Raw genomic sequence first — 20460 nt, 5'->3', positions numbered from 1 at the left:
TGTTATATTAAATCATATACCCATCCACACTCTCACAATCCCATCCCCAATACAAACTGGAATATGGATGTACACAAGTCCAGTGAAGAGCCAGTGACTGTGATGGTGAGAATCAGCCCAGATTGCAGCCACACTGAGTAAATAGGAAATACATCCAGAAAAGGGATGAAGCTGATATGTGCAGAATGCTGGACAGTTGTTTCATAGTTATAACTAGCCCAATGCAAATACAGTGTTCGGCAATAGCTGCAATGTTATCAGACCTTTGTTTTAGGCTGAGTTCAGTTATATGTTACTTGACCAGATAACTTTTTAGTAAGATTATTCTATTCTGTATATGCAGTTCTAAGCATGAATTCAAACTGGAATGGCATCTGCCAGGGGAATTAAAACCACCCTCTTACGTCCTCTGTGTCCCCGTCCCCCCATCTGCTTAGTAAAGTGGGCACTTTATTCAACAAATTTGGGGGCACATAGGAGGCCCCAGGGACAAAACAGGATAGGACTTATTTGTTAAATAAGATAAACTATAATCATGCAATGTTGAATGAAGCTCTAAGGCACTAATAACACTGTCCATTGAATGCAGTTGGAAACTAGCAGATGTGACAGACAGATAACAACCCCCACAAAAACTTGTGAAAGAAAGCCCTTAATGCACATCAGTTCTCTGTAGTTTGTGTAATCACAATACATGCCTCAAACTGATTCCAAGATTTCCTATGTACATTAATGATCTGTGAAGCAAAACTGAAACTGCATTAAGTGGTCAGTGTAATTGGTGGCCCTAAGAATAATATTTTAATTGAACATTAAGTTATGACCTACTTACAATGAAGATACATAAAAACAACCACACAGGGCCTAACTTGGATACTTGTGTTCTATTTTTAAAAAAAATCTTGTTGGAAGTCTTTAGAGGTGGGATGGGTCTTCTTTAGTTGTGTGTTCCTGTATGAAACTAGGATGGAACTAGATGAGCCTTGTGGCCCTTTCCAACTCTGATTCTATAAAGAACAGTAGAGTATGGAGGAAGCGCTCTCATGGGTCTGCCAGTTACCAAACCACAGTGTGCACTCTGATTTTTCTAAACTTGATCATTATGTGCAATGGCCAAAATAGGCAACAATATCTGATCAAAACATAACAAATACAGTAAATTACCAGGATGATCTATAATACATTTAAGTTTGTTGTTAGTGAGTTAATAATTCTTACACTTAAAACTAACGGCAAAAAAGTATGCAATACAACATAAGACTATGCATTATTCTAATTCAACCAATACAGTTTTGTGGTGGTGGTTGCTGTTATTATTCTGAAATAATATGGAGGTAGCATGTAACTGTATATGCATACATTGGTAAATTTCATTAATATGCAGGACAACGAAGCTGCTTCCAAACTACATTTCCTAGGGAGAGAGCTGCAAGTTCAACAGCTGCACAAAGTGTGCATCAGCGGCTCAGTTTTTTAAAATCATTAAAAGCAAATATTTCAAATGCTATTGAATATCATATTTCTCAAAAGGAAGCTTAAAACTGCAGGTTCCTCATTTCCCCTTTTGGTCTCCCCGTGGCCTAGAATGTTTGTACAAGTGATACATTTTATTTGTGTTACATTCTTGTTTATTTATAAAAAGTCCCAGCTGTACACAGCATCATAGCCCCACTCTCAACTCTGCATCTTTATAAATGCCATTTATACAACATTTGGAATGCAGACAAAGGTAGTGTATCAGCCAAAATCAAGGACATTAGTTCTCTAATTGTATTTCAGAAGTCACAGGTTAAAAAAGCAAAACAGTATATGTTATCTTCAAATGAGAAGAATTCTCTCACGTCTCTTTAATTTATACTGCATTTCATTTTCAGGATTTAAGAGTAAAGAGCTCTGTCTTATTTGGGATGACCCCAGATTGCGTCTCCAGACTTCACATATATCAACCTTCATGTCAGCTAAGATTGAACAGCTTGGAAACAGTGACCACAGTGCTATCAAAATTTAATGTGTGTGAATGGAAAACTGAAAAGGAAGTCCAGGACAATTACAATGGACTACAAAAGGCAGAACTTTTCACAAATGAAAGGACTGCTAAAAGACTTTGGAAAATGACAAGCAAGATTCGGGGTATACAAAAAAAACAAACAAAAAAAAACAGGCTATCCTTCAGCCAGTGCACCACTGCAAAATTATAGTATGGAATTCACTATCACAAAGCATAGCAACGGTCACCAGCTCAGACAGCTTTAAAGGGGGATTTAGACCAATGCCTGAAGGATAAAACGATCAATAGTGAGGACATGACAGCATGTAAATGATGGCTGCACCTTACTTGCAGTATCTAAGGAAGAGTGCCTCTCAATAGTAGGTGAAAGAGAATATAAGCGAGAAATACGTTTGCCTCATATCCTTTGTGTAGATTTATAGGAAGCAAGAAACAGAATCCAGGACTAGACATTTGGTCTGATTCAGGAGAGCTTTCCTTCTGTTCTCTTAACTAGAAAGTCTCAATAACCTGAATTCCACTAACCAATTCAGTTATGTACCAAGGGCAAGATGGATGGATGGCATCCTTGAAGTGACTGGACTGACCTTGAAGGAGCTGGGGGTGGTGACGGCCGACAGGGAACTCTGGCGTGGACTGGTCCATGAGGACACGACGAGTCGGAGACGACTGAATGAATGAACAACAACAAACAAGATGTGATTGGTTCTTCACCTTCTGACCTAAGTCTGCACAAACTACTGAAAGATTTTGCAGCCTCGAACTACTCCTTGTGTCTTGAAATCTTCTTAGCTCTTTTTTCAATGTGTTTAGATGCCAAGGATTAAAAAGATTGATTTCCCATTTAGCACATTAAAGGGGTTTAAAAACCAGGCTACATTATTTCATAGACAAATGCATGAATACTTCATATTATGAACCTCTTCGTAAAAATGAGTGCGTCTTCTGTTTTAAAAACCTAATTGTGAAATTGTGTTAAATTTCTTCCATACTTTCCCCCCTAAGCAATTTCATGTTACTCCCAAAAAAACCTTATTAGGGTTTCTAAGTCATACAGACCAAGTTTTTGGGACACAAAAGAGGCTACAGTGATAGGGAGAATGGATGGCCAAGGTCTATCATTGAATCTTGGCCGAAGTATCCATGCTTAAGTACTAAAATAAGATGCCCAAAGGTTACATCAAATGTTTTGAAAATTGTAACGATCATCACGACATTAAACAAACAAATCGGAAGCAAGGAAATAGTACTTTCGCTACAAATACCAAACATGGGAGTTATGGCCAAAATATTGTTTCCCCACTGTATAACTTCTCCTTCAATTCGAATTTTCAAAAACTGTAGTCTTTTAAAAAAGGAAATAGAGGAAAATAATGACACCACAGCATATAAAAGAACAAATGAAAACATTTAATTTTATGAAAGGGGTACATGAGGGTATGAGAGAATTAGCTTTTTCCCTCACTCACAGTTTTCTGTCCCCAGGTAGATACATCTAGAAACATGGCTCATTTCTACCCCTGGAATTGGAACAGTATTGACCAAGCAAAGAATCATTGCCACATTCTGTATGTTATTCATATAAGCATAGATGTGGTTGTTGCTGTCACATCTAGATTAGCTTAAAGATAAAATAGTATATATTTGCCAGACTGGTTTTGATGAGGAAATAAACATTTTTGAAAATAAAGACTTCTGTGGAACTCTAAACGTTTTTTGCAAACAAATTCAGTGCAATTAGGTATTTTATGAGAACATTACTCAAGCCTTGAAAAGAGTTGCATAAAATGTATGGGAGGATCATAGCTCAAAGGAAAGACCTATGCTTTGCATGCAGAAAAGTCCCAGGGTGCTTTGAGATTACACTTTCAAAACAATTTACATTGACACAAATAAAACTAAGCCATAAAATGAATACAAATAAAACTAAGCAATAAAATGAACCGCTACATAAAAACACCTTGATAGTTATATTTATTTATATTCTGCCTTTCCCCTAGTTCACGAATCAAGGCAGCTTACATTACCTAGAACAAATATGGAGTAATTAAAAAGTCAAGCAATTAAATCATTTAAAAGTTAGGAAGCAATTAAACCATCATAAAAGTGAAACCACTCATAGCAAATTAAAACAATATCAACTCAAAAGACCAGCACATTAAACTGCCTATTAAGACAATTTAATGTTAATAAGAGCACTTTAGCTGTTATAATCTAAAACAGTTATGTCTAGACCTCCTTCAAAAGCAGTGCTATTACAACACATTACAGGGTTTGAAGTTCATGGACTGAACCAATACACAGAACATACCAAACCACCTTTGGAAGAACTTCTTCTCATGAATTTAGGAATTATGGGTATTTACTTGCAAGTTAGAGCCACATAAGAATGTGTGTGTTGTAGCCTTCCAAGTCAACTAATGCTTATTTTATACAGTTCTTGTTACTGACATAACATCTGAGTCAACTTTTCAAAACTAACATTACTCACATAGACAGGGAAGTCCTGGTTCCAACTGGAAAAACTGATGTCATAAAATTCAAAATTCTAGAAGTCAGTGAGTCTGAAGATTTGTTATCCACTTTGACTATAGTCTAGGATTCTATGGGATCCATAAAACATAGCTGTAAACAGTTGGATGCAATCAGTTAAACCACTGTGCTGGCAGGACTGCTGACCAAAAGGCCGATAGTTCAAATCCAGGGACCGGGGTGAGCTCGTGTCTGTCAGTTCCAGCTTCTTGTGCGGGGACATGAGAGAAGCTGCCCACAGAATGTTAACACATCCAGGCATCCCCTCGGCAACATCCTTACAGACAGCCAATTCTCTCACACAAGAAACAACTTGCAGTTTCTCAAGTCACTCCTGACACACAAAAAATCTTCCTTTGATCTCAGAAGCGTTTTATCAACAGGCAACTATTTAAAGCCCATAATCCTGTACACAGAAAGCCAAAGCAATGAAACAATCATTGTTATGTCTCTGTGAAGCTCAGAAAATATATATAAGTTATGAAAAGTATTAGCTTTCACAGATAATTTATACCACATTAAGAAATGCAGGTTGGGCATCCCTAATCCAGAAAACCCAAACTCTCCAAAATCCCAAACTTTTTGCCACCAGACACCTGCTTTCAGTTTTGAGGTGGCAGCTTCTGCACTCCTGCACTCACCAGGCAGAAGCAAGTACCCAGCAGGTTCCTTGGAGAATTCCTGTATTTTTCTTTCTTTCTTTATATAATCAGTCTCAAATCCTCAGTCTCTCCTCTGTCTGGCATCTTATACACAATACAAGCAGCAAATGAATGTTATGCAAAGGTAGAAAGAGACACACAAGTGACGAAAGAGATGAGAATCTGTGGAATTGTGGGACATGTAGATTCCTTCCCACCAAGCACTGTTTGGATTCCCTGCCATTTCACTGATATTTCAGAACAACAAAAACAACATCATCTGAAACACTTTGGGTCCCAAACATTTTAGGTAAAAAATACTCCACCTGTATTTATCGAATCACCTGAATATCTGAAATAAATGTCATTCTGGGAACATCTACATTTTCAATGTCCAGGTGGTGAAATACAGGACTATGGCCTCTGAGACCCCCATTTCCTCCAAAGTGCCTTTTTGTCTTCTTTCTCTACCAGAAGCTCCATGAGCAGCAATACAACAAAAGCCTCCTGTGCCTCCATACTGCTGTTCCTATACCAGTAGTAAACTTCTAACCAAATTATTTAGTTTATTCTGTCTTCCTCCCAAAACTCGAGTAACAACACAACTTACTTTCAGGTAAATTGGCACAGATGGCAAGCTTAGCTGCAGGCCCTAAAATATCAATATACCTCCTTCTGAAAAGGGTAAGAGTATTTGCTATTAAGAATGTTAGTATGACCAACCCAGGCTATACAAATGTTTAAACAAGCCTTTGAGAACGTCTAGTCCAATGGTCCGCAATCAATGACACAGCACTGCATTTTTATCTCATGCCCTACTCCTTAACTACAATTTGCACTATCCCATCCCATTGTCCTGTTTACAGTTTGGCCATGTCTTACGGTAGTTGTCACCTTAGGTCATTGGGCAATGTTATGAGCTTTAAACTGTTGTTTTTATATGTTATAGCTTTTACCTTATTGTATTGCATTGTGTTTATTTTATGCTTTGTCTTGGCACACTGTGCCATATGTAAGCCGCCCTGAGTCCTTTCAGGGAGATGGAGGCAGGGTACAAAAATAACATCACCATCATCACCACCACCACATTAGGAATGGGATTGAATCTTAACAACCATGGGCCACACATTAGAGGGAAAAACAAATCATGCATTACTTTTGCCTTATAGAAGCAAGAGATCTGCTGTTACCAATAAACACATAAAACTTATGAAAAAAATCCTATAAAAACTCTTGGATCCTAGGCAATTAGTAAATTCTAATATATTATTACAATTTAAGGGAGAAGTTTTAAATGTTTTATTAGGTTAGAATAATATTAAAAAGTCATTGAAAAGATTGAAATCTAAAAAACAAAAAAAATCACACAAATCTAATGTGTGTTCTAGATGGAGTTTTCCAATGAGCATCACACTCAGAAAAGTGTACTGGTTTTGAAACTGTTGTTAAAGTACAGCATCATTAATGCACATGTGATTTTGCATAACAAAGAAGTCCTACCCCAAAGGAGATTAAAATTTAATTTACAATAGGAATAAACAAAAAACAATTTTTAGTTTGCTCAAGGGCTTGTAAGGACCCAGTGGAATTTTTCTTTTTCTCCTCTGTACAACAAAGAACCACAGCATGTGATATAACTCGCTGTGCCAAAGAGAAAAACAAAAATTCAACTGGGTCCATGTAAGGCCTTGAGCATACTTAAAAGTAGCTATTTGTATTGTATTCGTGTTGTAATCATTTTTTCAACACTATCATCTCAGATTTCTTTCATTGCTCTTCAAACTGTGATGCACATCACATTATACACACATATATATATGTATGTATGTATGTATGTTATAAAACATTATAAGCACAGATTCAACCAATTATAACTTAAAACTATGGGGGGGGCTTTAATTTTGTTCACGCAAGCATTATGCTGATATACAGCCATACCCTGCTGTAGCGCCCTATTATTTCACAGATCATCAGGCTCTCTCAGAACTTCAGTTGTTTGTCATTTCATAAAGGATGCCATTTCACTATGCAAATATATATCAAAGGACTTTAACATCTATTTTTGTGTCCACAGAGAGCTCCTAGAACCATATTTCCCAATAGATATAGAGAGCCTACTGTACTATACTTTAACTTTCTGATCCATGAAGCTTGAGAGGCTGAGAAGATTATCATGTTCAAAGACAGGAGGCATTTATTTCATTAATTTCAAACAAAGATTATAGTTTAGTTCAGTTTTAAAGAAATTGTATGCAATCCATCTGCTTTCAGATACGGTCACATTAAGCAGAATGATTCAAGGCCAAAATCTCTCTCCAACTCAAAAGTTTACTTTGCAATCCTGTACATGTCTTACCATCTTCAATGGTAAATATTTTCTAGTCAGTGAGTGAAAGATAGTAACTGGAGAATGTTTTGCAGTCAACCAGAGAACTGAGTAACTGCTGCAGTCAATAGGGTTTAAAGAAAAAAAATCAAAATAAAAAAATTCCATACTTTAACGCAAGATCATGAAGAGAAACACGAATTCAAAAGCTAGAAAAACCCAGTATTTCTTTAGTACTTGATCTCTAAATAGATGTATAAATTATAAGCGTCTTCACTGGCCATGTTAATGTTACAAGTTTCCTTCACTCTCATTTTTATTATGGATTTTCAAGTGTTTTCCAAAAGTCAAAGCATCACATGATTTCCTTGGCAAGATTTGGTCAGAGGGGGTTCACCATAGCTCGCCTCTGAAGCTAAGAATGTGTGACTTTCCCAAGATTTCCATGGATGAACGACAATTTGAACCCTAGTCTCCCAGAGTGCTATTTCAACCCACAAACTCCATACTGACTCCTAAGTTACACTGATTTCTCTGGGCAACTTATTTGAAAAGTTGTCCAATAGTCTATAACAGGGGTCCTCAAACTAAGGCCCGAGTGCCGGATGCGGCCCTCCAAGGTCATTTCTCCGGCCCTCACTCAGGGTCAACCTAAGTCTAAAATGACTTGAAAGCACACAGCAGCAACAACAACAACAATCCTATCAGCCACAAGGAGGCCCACACTTTCCATTGAAATACTATTAAGTTTATATTTGCTAAAATTGTTCTTCATTTCAATTACTGTATTGTTTTTAAGTGTTATTTGCACTACAAATATGATATGTGCAGTGTGCATAGGAATTCATTAAAAAAAATTCAAATTATAATCTGGTCCTCCAACAGTTTGAGGGACTGTGACCTTGGCCCTCTGTTTAAAAAGTTTGATGACCCCTCGTCTATAATGTATCATCTGAACCAATAAACACCTTACCCCCAAAAATCTCTTCTACAGATTTACTGTAACACTAAACAATAAAAAGTATTAATTATACAGACCAGGGCTTCTTAAACGTTTTCCACTCATGACCCTTTTTCATCTAAAAAGGCAGCATTCTTGCTCTGACCTTCTTTAAAATCTTTACTAAAGATCAGCCACAGCCACCACTCACAAAGAGCTTTATATATGCTGATGACCATGGTCTAACAACACAAGCAAAAAACTTTGAAACAGTTGAAATCCAACTTACTAATGCCTTGAAAGATCTCTCCAGCTACTGCAAAGATAACCACCTAAAGCCTAACCCTGCCAAGACACAAGTGTGTGCTTTCCATCTACGCAATTGTGAAGCCAACACGAAATTGAAAGTCACCTGGGAAGGTCAAGAACTTGAACATTGTTTCCATCCTAAATATCTCGGTGTCACCTTAGATCAAACACTAGCATATAGGAAACAATGCTTGAACAGCAAGTACAAAGTAACTGCACGCAATAACATCCTGCAGAAACTTACTGGCAGCACATGGGGTGCAGACCCAAAATTAATAAGAACATCAGCCCTGGCCTTGTCTTACTCAACTGCTGAGTATGCCTGCCCTGTTTGGCATAGGTCTGCTTATGCAAAGCAGGTGAACATAGCATTGAATGAAACATGCAGAGTAATCACAGGATGTCTTAAACCTGCACCTGTTGATAAATTCTACAAGCTAGCTGGCACCCCCCCCCCCCCCCGATGTGCGATGGAAAGTTGCTGCTAAATGTGAGAGAAATACGGTTGAACACTGTGAAAGCCATCCACTACATGGATACCAGCCTCCTCCCAGTCGACTCAAATCAAGGGAAAGCTTTATGAGAACGACCACTCCTCTTGGCGTCCCTCCAGCAACAGCAAGGGTATCCCTTTGGGCATCAGTTGGGATCAGAAAATCCCAACTGGATGGCCCCCGCAAGGGTCTTCCTCCAGGGGCAAACCAAGAATGCGCAACCCGGAGGTCCCTGAATGGACTCAGAAGCGGAGTGGGCAGGTCAAAGACAACCTGGCAAAATGGCACTACCTAAAAGAATCTTGTGTGACTGTGGAGCAGAACAGACAACTCTGCATCTGTATGCTTGTCCATTGTGCCCTGCCTCATGTACAGAGGAGGAATTGTTGGAGGCTACAGATAATGCCGTTGCTGTTACCCATTTTTGGTCAAAAGATATTTAGCCACCTGCCCATGTTCTATTTTTATCCGTTTTATACTAATTTATGCAATATTTTCGATACGAAATAATTAAACCTAGAACAGCCATTGGACTTGCTGGCATGGGATGGTAGTAACTCTGACTTATGAGTCCTAGTTACAAAAGGGGTGCGAGACAGGAGGAAGTGAGAGAAATCTTCTAAGAAGGGAAATTCACTCCTGAAAGAGTTATCATGAGGAAACAGTGTCTTCACTGAAGTTTTATCACCAATCCTTGTTTCCATGACAACCCAAAATGTATAATGCCAATTGTCACAGGGGCAGAAAGTGAGGCAAAACTGTCTGAACAGGAGCACAGACAGCAAAACAAATGTTACAGGGATGTTAATAATTTCCTATGTTGTCAAAAACTAAAAAACCAAATTGGGGGCTGGAGCCATACCTAAAAATGTACATGTTGTAAAATGCATAAAAAGTCAAAAAACAAACCAACATAACTATCTTCTTGGTAACCCAGGAACAGCATGTACAGCTGCACAATGCTTACATATTTAACAATGTGAGAAATTCTGAGAAAGTTGTTTATAGAACCCAGACATAAGCATCTAATCTTATAAGTTCACGTACACTCTCTCTACTTTTTCTATCTGAAAAAGGGTATTTCTGCCTGGTCATCTATTCCCAAAACAAACATTGTTGAAACCCCTGGACATTCTGATTAAAACCAAGGTATTAAAAACCACGTGCCCTTCAGAGTGCTGCCATGAAACATATTTCTGCACTCAGTTCACTTTGGATACTACTATTGCACTTCTAGGTGTCCTCCAACATATAAGAACAAGAATAGTACATAATAGATCACCAAGGATAACACAACTTTAACCCTAAAGAGAAAAACATAGCTCCAGAAGTCCAAAGAATACCAAAACCGATTTAACTAAGATTATTTTGTGGTAATAATTAAGGAAATAACAGGGAATGAACTCCAGCTATTCCACTCCACTTCCATCCCACAAGAGCTTAATTGACCATTTTAAAGTCATCTAATGTCCTGGCCACACAGATTTCCAGAAAGATCCTTTATGCTCCCTGACAAGGAACAGTAGCATCAAAACTTTCCAAGATAAGGACCTAGCTATCTCTACTTACTCTTTCAGAAAAAGACAATGACTTGTCATAATATTAAGAATTCTATGTAACGCGGGTCATTAAGGAACCAGAAAAACCGCATCACCAAACCATGTGATTGGAATCATATCAGTCATCCAATATGAGCATGCCACCTTTCCCCACTCCGTTGGACAAAAAGACATAAAGAAAAAACTTTAAAAGGGACAAGGAGAAGCCTTGACAAATACAGGTTGAGTATCCCTCATATGAAATTCCAAAATACTCTAAATTCAAAATGATACACATGGGAGGTGTAAATAGTGACACCTCTGCTTCCTGATGGTTGAATGCACAGAAGTTTTGTTTCATGTACAAAACTATCTAAAAAGCACCTATAAAATTACCTTCAGGCTATGTGTATGAAGCATACATGAATTTCATGTTTAGACTTGAGTAGCATCTCCAAGATATCTCATTATGTACATATAAACAAGTACAAGTATCATTACAAATTACCATTTGTGTAATACTTCAAATGCCATAACATTTTAGAGAGGTATTCAATTGAGCTAGATTTGATCAGATTGATAAAATGGTCAGATATGGGAGGTTTAACAGCATTCCTTATAATGAACGGAATTGTATCTGCTGAGCACCTGAAATTGAGGATCTAGCACGCATATTATTTGATTGTAAAATGTATCAGAAGGTAGGAGACTTGTACCTTGGTCTATATATCAAATGGACAATTTATTGGGAATCTCAAATCAGAACATATTTTATGTGTGGCCAAGACCCAATAAATAACATAAAATAGCTCAGCATTTACGCAAATCAATATATCTGAGATCCACATATGTGGGGATGGTTGGAGTAGGAAGGAATAGGGAAATATGATGTATATATTCAGTGTTATCATACTTATTTACTGTATTATTATAAGTGTCTTATTTAATGTACTACATAGAGTTTTATTAAGTTTTATCAAGCTTTGCTTTGTTTTGTTTGGTTCAGTGATATGGCCTACAGGCTAATGAATAAAATGATAAAATGTATTTAAGTACAAGTATCCCAAAATCTTTGTTTCAGGCACAAAGTTATTTTTAAAGCGTGTATAAAATTACCTTCAGGTTATGTAAAGGAAGCACACATGAATGGCATGTTTAGATTTCGATTCCATCTCCAAAAGGTATCATTATGTACATATAAGCAAATACTGGTATTCCAAAGTTGGAAAAATTACTCTGAAAACCAAACCGCTTCTGCTCTCAAGCATTTCAAATTAATCAGGCATGGGCAAACTTGGGCCCTCCGGGTGTTTTGGACTTCAACTCTCACAATTTCAAACATCCTACCAGCTGTTAAGTATTGTGGGAGTTAAAGTCCAAAACACCTGGAGGGTCTGGCTGTTAGGAACTGTGAGAGGTGAAGTCCAAAACACCTGGAGAGCCCAAGTTTGCTGATGCCTGATCTATCTGAAATGCTTGGGAGGAGAAGTGGTTTTGGGATCATTATTATTATTATTAACTTTATTTATACCCTGCAAAATCTCCCGAAGGACTCGATGCGACTTACAAAGGCCAAGGCCACCAACGAACAATAACATACACATACACAATAAAAATCATAAGCAAATAAAAACATTAAGCAAGGCATAAAACAATAAAAACAATGACACAGTGACGCATTTAAAACTAAGGGCTGGGCCAGTGTAATAGACAAAATTTAAAAGTACTAGATTTGACAAGTGAAATATAGGGGTATTTGGAGGTAGGTGCAATGTGCAAATATTCCTGAATCCTAACAAAGTGCATTTGGGACTTGATGCCAGGAGTTTCCTATTCTGGAAAGGCACACTGGAACAGCCAGGTCTTCAGGCTCTTCCTAAAGACAGCCAGCATTGGGGCTTCTCTGATGTCCTTGGGGAGAGAGTTCCAGAGTCGGGGGGCCACCACAGAGAAGGCCCTGTCCCTTGTCCCCACCAAACGCGCCTGTATATCATACTCTATAGCAGGCATGGGCAAGCTTCGGCACTCGAGGTGTTTTGGATTTCAACTCCTACAATTCCTAACAATCTACCAGCTGTCAGAAATTGTGGGAGTTGAAGTCCAAAACACCTGGCGGGCCCAAGTTTGCCCATACCTGAGATAAAAGATACTCTGCCTGAGACTGTCCCTATAGTCTGCCTCTCCTTCCTGATAGTTCAACGAAAACTTTGTTCCATGCACAAAATTATTAAAAGGCCATACATAAAAGTACCTTCAGGCTATGTATAAAAATACTTCTAGTCTCAAGAATTAGAGAAGGGAGACTCCACCTGTGCTCAGAGCCTGTTACAACGGTCTGTCTCTTCCAAAGTGGAAGAGCCTCAGGCTCAGGCGACCTTAGGCCGCCCTCCTTCCCCCAGCCCCATGAAACCCGCGTGTTACCTTGCGGACCCCCTTGTAGATGTAGAAGTAGAGCCCCCAGCCCACATTGAAGCAGAGCCGGTCACCGTTCCCACTCTGGTCGTTGACGTTGACGAAGGAGACGCGGACGGGGTTGGAGCCCTGCGAGTTGGGCATCCGGTTGGGCCGGCTGTACTCCGAGTGGCTGAGCAGCTTGTAGAGCCCTTCGCGGGTGGTAAACTGGGTCTTAATCTCGTTCATCTCCTTCCCTCCTCCCTCCGCCGCCATCTTGGAAAGGAGCGTTCATCCTGTGCCCAGGCCCCGGATGTAAGGGCCAGTGCGCAGGCGCGCGAAAAGGCAGAGTGGAACTCGCCTTTCCCCTTCGGTCCCAGCGCCGAAGGAGAGAGAAAAAAGGGGGCGGAGCCTAAGAGCCCTTATGCGCCAGATCAGGTTTCTTAGGCGGGGCGGGGAAGACTTAGAGGAAAAGCATGAGTAGTAGTGCGCGTGCGCAGAAGGAGATACACTTTCCTCAACAGAGGTGGGAATTGGAAGGAGGAAAATAATGCATTTGTATGCCTTTATATTAAAATGCTGGGTATACCAACCCGGTGCCCAAACTGTAAACACCAGGCATGGACCAACTTCGGCCCTCCAGGTGTTTTGGACTTCAACTCTCACAATTCCTAACAGCCGAATTGTGGGAGTTGAAGTCCAAAACACCTGGAGGGCCGAAGTTGGCCCATGCCTGGTATATACCCTTAACAATTGATAACTATGTATTTTAATCCCCTCTAAAAGAATATATGTACACTAGGTTCTTGTAGGTTTTTTCGGGCTATAGGGCCATGTTCTAGAGGCATTTCTCCTGACGTTTCGCCTGCATCTATGGCAAGCATCCTCAGAGGTAGAATATATACAGTTTTGCAATTGTGGACTTTAAAAAAATCCTCCTGTAACTATGTATTTACTCTTAATAACTGATAATTCTGATTTTTCCCCAGCAATTCCCCCCCAAATTATTATTATTATTATTATAACTTTATTTGTACCCCGCTAGCATCTCCCCAAGAGATTCGATGCGGCTTACACAGGCCGAAGCCCCAAAACACAATACAACAATACAATACCCAAAGCAAATTAAGAACAGTTAAGCAGAAAACAATAATAGTAAACAATACAACAAGACACTATTAAAACTGGGCTGGCCGGAGTAGGGGTACAGGGTTAAAAAGTGCTGGTGTGGCAGGAGGGATGTAGGGTAAATATAAGTGCGGCGTGCAGTGATCTTGGTTCTACTAAAGTGCTTCTAGGATTTGGTGCTGGAGGTTCCTAATCTGAAAAGGCACATCGGAACAGCCAGGTTTTCAATTCCTTTCTGAAGACTGCCAATGTAGGGGCTTGTCTGAGATTTTTCGGGAGGGCGTTCCAGAGTGAATACACTCTGGGCTTTTTGGCACCCCCCTCCCTAAAATATATACACCCTTAATGTATATCTATCTATATCTTTATCTCTATATATCTATAATATGTAATACCAATTATAATAAAGCTTTATTTACACCTCGCCCAACTTCCCGAGTGGACTCGAAGCGGCTTACAACAGTGTAAATAACACAACAATAATCAAAATAAAACTATAATAAAACTATAAACCTATAACCAATTTATATCTATCTTTATCTATTGTTGTTCATTCGTTCATTCGTTCAGTCGTCTCCGACTCTTCATGACCTCATGGACCAGCCCACACCAGAGCTCTCTCTCTATATATTATACTCTCTGTATATATATGGTACAGTGGCTTAAACCGCTGACCTGCTCAATTTGCTGACCCAAATAACCAATAACCAATTTATATCTATCTTCATCTATATCTATCTTCTATTCTCTCTCTATATGTAACATTATACTCGCAGCCCCCGATGGTACAGTGGCTTAAACTGATCACCTGCTGAATTTGTTGACCGAAATAATCAATAACCAATTTATATCTATCTTCTTCATATAAATTTAAATTCTATAATATTCTCTCTCTATATCAGTGGTTCTCAACCTGGGGTCCCCAGATGTTTTTGGCCTTCAACTCCCAGAAATCCTAACAGCTGGTAAACTGGCTGGGATTTTTGGGAGTTGTAGGCCAAAAACATCTGGGGACCCCAGGTTGAGAACCACTTCTCTATATATATATTTAACATTATACTCAGAGCCCCTGGTGACACAGTGGGTTAAACTGCTGAGCTGCTGAATTTTCTGACCAAAAGGCTGGCGGTTCGAATCCAGGGAGCAGGGTGAGCTCCTGATGTCAGTTCCAACTTCTGCCAACCTAGCAATTCGAAAACATGCAAATGCAAGTACATTAATAGGTACTGCTTCGGAGGGAAGGTAACGGCACTCCATGTAGTAATGCTGGCCACATGACCTTGGAGGCATCTACGGGCAATGCCGTCTCTTCAGCTTAGAAATGGAGATGAGCACCACCATCCCAGAGTTGGACACGACTAGACTTTATGTCAAGGAAACCTTTACCTTTACCTATGTAACATAATCAGCCCCTGGTGGCACAGCGGGTTAAACCGCTGAGCTTCTGAACTTGCTGACCAAAAGGTCAGCGGTTCAAATCAGGGGAGAAGGGTGAGCTCCCGCTAGCAGTTCGAAAACATGCGAATCTGTACCCATTACAGTCAGTCCGGCCCTAGTTTTATTGTGTTATGGTGTGTTGTTTTTATTGTTTACTGTTATTGCTTAACGTTTTGATTTGCTTTATAATGTTATGCATATTGTTATGCTGTTGTTTTTATTGCGGCCTTGGGCTTTGTAAGCCGCATCGAGTCCTTCGGGAGATCTTAGCGAGGTACAAATAAAGTTAATAATAATAAATAAATAATAATGTGAGTAGATCAATAGGTACCGCTTCTGCAGGAAGGGCAACGACACCTCTTCGGCTTAGAAATGGAGATGAACACCACCCCCCAGGGTCGGACACAACTAGACTTAATGTCAAGAGAAAACCTTTTCCTTTTTAAAATTATATTTATATATCTAGATGGCTATTAACTTTATCTATATCTATGTATCTTAGAAATATCTATATATCCCTATCTATCTCTATAGTAAAAACGATGTTTGTATACAACTTCCAAGACTGCTCCCACATCCAGAGACCTGTGACACACAACCCCCCCTCCCCAACGAACACACACATAGACTATGAATCTGTACCAAACCTGGCGCACAGACCCAACCCCCTCAGGACCAACAGAAAATACTGCAGGAGTTTGGGGGGAATTGACCCTATGATTTTGAGTTATAGTTCACCAATGATCAAAGAGCAGCCTGAACCCAACCAAAGATTGCATGCATACCCAACATTACCAACTTTGAAGACTAAAGGGGTTAGGAGCTGCACCCCCCCCACACACACACACCCAGAAAGCCCTGTGACACACACAACACAACAACGGATATCGACCACACTTGGCACACAGACACTCCTCCCACCCGCAGGACTAACTTTAAATACTGGCAGGGATTGAGGAGTAAAGGAAGACAGGAATTGCACTCTACCCACATCCAGGGAGCACTGTAAGACCCACAATTGATGCATCTTGACCAAACTTGGCGCACATATCCCTCATGGCCAACTTTAAGAACTGGATCGAGTTCATGGAAACTGCAGTTCACCTACAATCAAAGAGCACTTTGAACTCCACCAGTGATGGATCTGGACCAAACTTGGCACGCATAATTCTAATGACCAACTTTAATTGTGGGCAGTTTTTGGGAGGGATGGACCTGGGATGATAGGAGTGATAATTTATCCATATCTTTATGCATTTTCTAATGGGATCATTCATAAAATCCAAAAACAAATAAACAAATAATCCAAAAACAAATAATGACTTTTTCTAATAATAGCATTACAAATTACCTAACCTGGGTATTGCAGGATACCTAAAAAGTATATAACAAAAGTTAAAATATATTTGTATGTATGTTTGTTTCTGGGTGATTTCCAAGGTACTTCCCACATCCAAAAGCCACGGGACTCCCTCCAACAACAGATCTGGATGAAAATTGGCACACATACCCCCCATGACCAACTTTAAGCACTGGCGGTATTCAGAGGGAATGGCCCTGGGACGATGGAATCTGCAGTTCACTCACATGCAGACATCACTGTGAACCACACTGTTTTAGTCTTAAGACCTGAACCCCATCTCCAAGAAATGACATTATATACATGTATGTAAAAACAGATACACCAAAAATTCAAAAGGAAAAACTCAAAGCACTTCTGCTCCCAAGAATTTCTGATAACGGATAATCAGCCTGAGACTGTTGCAATAGCCAACCTCTCCTTTCTGATGGTTCGACATACAAAAACTTGGTTTCAAGCACAAAAGCCATATACAAAATTACCTTCAGATATATGAAGCATAAATGAATTCTGTGTTTATATTTTGACGCCATCTCCAAGTTATCTTACTATATATGTGTAAGTACAATACACATATGCATATGTACAAGTATTCCAAAATCTTCGTTTCAGGCACATTATTTTAGATTTTAAAATTAAAATCATATATAAAATAGCCTTCGGGCTCTGTGTATTATTATTATTATTATATTTCTTTAATACCCCGCTTTATGCCTCCAGAAGGGGACTCAAAGCGGCTTAACATAAAAACATTAGCACAGCATTTAAAATATACAAATATTAAACCAGAATTGAATATAAACAGATTAAACCACCCAAATCTATTTGATGCATATTAAAAGCTAAAACCACAACACCTCCTGAATTGATCTTAAAAACCTTCATCTTGAAAAGTCTGCCTGAATTTTGTAATTAAGCATTGACCCCCCCCCCCCCCCCAGGGTATCTCACAATATACAGATTTACTGAAATCTGGTTAGGGGGACCCTCAAAATCCAAAATCCTTCCAGTCCCAAGCATTTCAGATAAGGTGTGCTCAACCTGTACCATGTACCATGGTCTGTTACAATCAGCCTCTGCTTCCTGATAGTTCAGCTTTCTAATGTGTAACAGATATAAACTTTGGGTTGCGCTATGGTTTCTGGGCTGTATGACCATGTTCCAGAAGCATTCTCTCCTGACGTTTCACCCACATCTATGGCAGGCATCCTCAGAGGTCATGAGGTCTGTTGGAAACCAGGCAAGTGAGGTTTATATATCTCTAGATGAACAAGATAAACAACAGGGATCCTCTCTCTTCAGCAGGGGTCTATAGTACTGTATACCACACAGCTGTGGACAAGACTACATAGAAACCACCAAACTCAGCATTGCCCAAACACAAATCCAGGAATCCAGGAACATGACTAATTCCACCAGAGATGTCAGCCACTTGATGGACCAACCTGCACACAGCATATTGTATGAGAACACAGAAATGCTGAACCACTAACAACCACAACATTTGATTTTATTGTTGATGATGTTTTTTATATTGTATATTGTAATTGTGTCCTTGGCGGCATTGAATTCTTGCCTTGTAAACTGCCTCGAGTCCCGGAATGCTAAGAGGGGCGGTATAGAAATGTACTAAATAAATAAATAAAATATGAAGAGAAGCCATTGAAATCCACAAGCATGTGGACAATTATTTATTTATTTATTTGCCTTGCTTATATACCGCTGTTCTCAGCCCGAAGGCGACTCACAGCGGTTCACAACAAATACGAACAGCAAAAATTCAGTGCTACAGTATTGAAACAGTTGACAACCTAACACATTACACATTACACGACCCATTCACTGTCATCTCGTCATCAAAAACATGTTCCAGATTCGTCATCCATTGTTCCATTCCAGTGTTCATTAACCAATCATTGCACTAATTATTCGAACGCCTGCTCAAACAGCCAGGTCTTCACTTTTTTGCGGAATACCATTAGAGATGGTGCTAGTCTAATGTCCGTAGGAAGGGCGTTCCACAGCCGAGGAGCCACCACGGAGAAGGCCCTATCTCTCGTCCCCGCCAGCTGAGCTTGAGAAGCAGGCGGGATCGAGAGCAGGGCCTCCCCGGAAGATCTCAAAGTCCTGGTGGGTTCATAGGCAGATCAACGGAATGGAAGAAACCATGAAAATGAAGAAAATCTGGCTACCAGTATTAAAAAAAAACCTCTGGAATCAGGACAGTAAATAAGGGGGAACACTCAGAAAACTGGCAATTCCAGACAGAAAACAATCAGGGCCAGCTAACACATCCCAACAAAGGATTCCAAGAAAGAAGCAGCCAGGCTTTGAAGCTGCAAGGCTATTCAATGCTAATCAAGCTAGCCAACTGCAACATTCAGGCTTTCCTGAAACAGACAAGAGTCCTTTCTCTCACCTTGGACATTCCACAGATATATAAACCCCACCTGCTTAGTTTCCAACAAACCCCTCAACCTCTGAGGATGCCTGCCATAGAAGTGGGAGAAATGTCAGGAGAGAATACTTCTGGAACATGGCCAGACAGCCCGGAAAACTCACAGCAACCCAGTGATTCCGGCCATGAAGGCATAAACTTTGTTTCATGCACAAAATTGTTTTTGGAAACTGCGTATAAATGGGGAGAGAGAGGCTCGGGGCCCTCTCCGTGCCTCAGGCCGCCCTCCTCCCTCCAGCCATGGCGTTACCTTGCGGACCCCCTTGTAGATGTAGAAGTAGAGCTCCCGGCCCACATTGAAGCAGAGCCGGTCGCCGTTCCCGCTCTGGTCGTTGACGTTGACGAAGGAGACGCGGACGGGGTTGGAGCCCTGCGAATTGAAGGGCACTCGGTTGGGCCGGCTGTACTCGGAGTGGCTGAGCAGCTTGTAGAGCCCCTCGCGGGTGGTAAACTGGGTCTTAATCTCGTTCATCTCCTTCCCTCCTCCCTCCGCCGCCATCTTGGAAAGGAGCATTCATCCTGTGGCCAGGCCCCGGATGTAAGGGCCAGTGCGCAGGCGCGCGAAAAGGCGGAGAGGAACTCGCCTTTCCCCTTCGGTCCCAGCGCGGAAGAAGGGAAGCCCACGGAGCGCTCGCGCCCGGGATGGAAGGGGGCGGGGCCTAAGAGCCCTTCCCCTGTTTACCGCGCCTCTGCGCGTGCGCCGGAGGGGGACCTCTGAAAGCCATGGGTAGCAGTGCGCATGCGCAGAAGGAGATGTCACTTCCTTGTAGTGTTGTGGGAACTGGAGTGGGGAAAGGAGTGCGTTTGTGTGTACGTATTTATATGAATACTAGCTGTTCCCTGCCACGCGTTGCTGTGGCCCACATGAGGGTTCTGTGTGGGAGGTTTGGCCCAATTC

At 40.4% G+C, this 20460-nt stretch overlaps 1 protein-coding gene across 2 annotated transcripts in view; it reads right to left on the bottom strand.

Moving 5' to 3' along the window:
* The window catches only part of WDR20 (WD repeat domain 20), a 57712-nt gene extending 37507 nt beyond the window's left edge, over positions 1-20205 (bottom strand). Inside the window, exon 1 of one of the 2 annotated variants that reach the window (XM_060755164.2) lies at positions 19813-20205. In XM_060755164.2, coding sequence (XP_060611147.1) covers positions 19813-20076 — 264 coding nt within the window. In that variant the 5' untranslated portion in view covers positions 20077-20205. Of the gene's footprint in view, positions 1-13209; positions 13506-19812 lie in introns of those variants that run through there. The other variant, XM_060755165.2, reaches the window with a different exon arrangement.
* Positions 20206-20460: the final 255 nt, after the last annotated feature.

Source organism: Anolis sagrei, chromosome 1, assembly GCF_037176765.1.
Source record: "Anolis sagrei isolate rAnoSag1 chromosome 1, rAnoSag1.mat, whole genome shotgun sequence".
In the NCBI taxonomy this organism is placed as follows: Eukaryota; Metazoa; Chordata; class Lepidosauria; order Squamata; family Dactyloidae; genus Anolis; species Anolis sagrei.
This window is presented reverse-complemented; position numbering and strand designations above follow the sequence as displayed.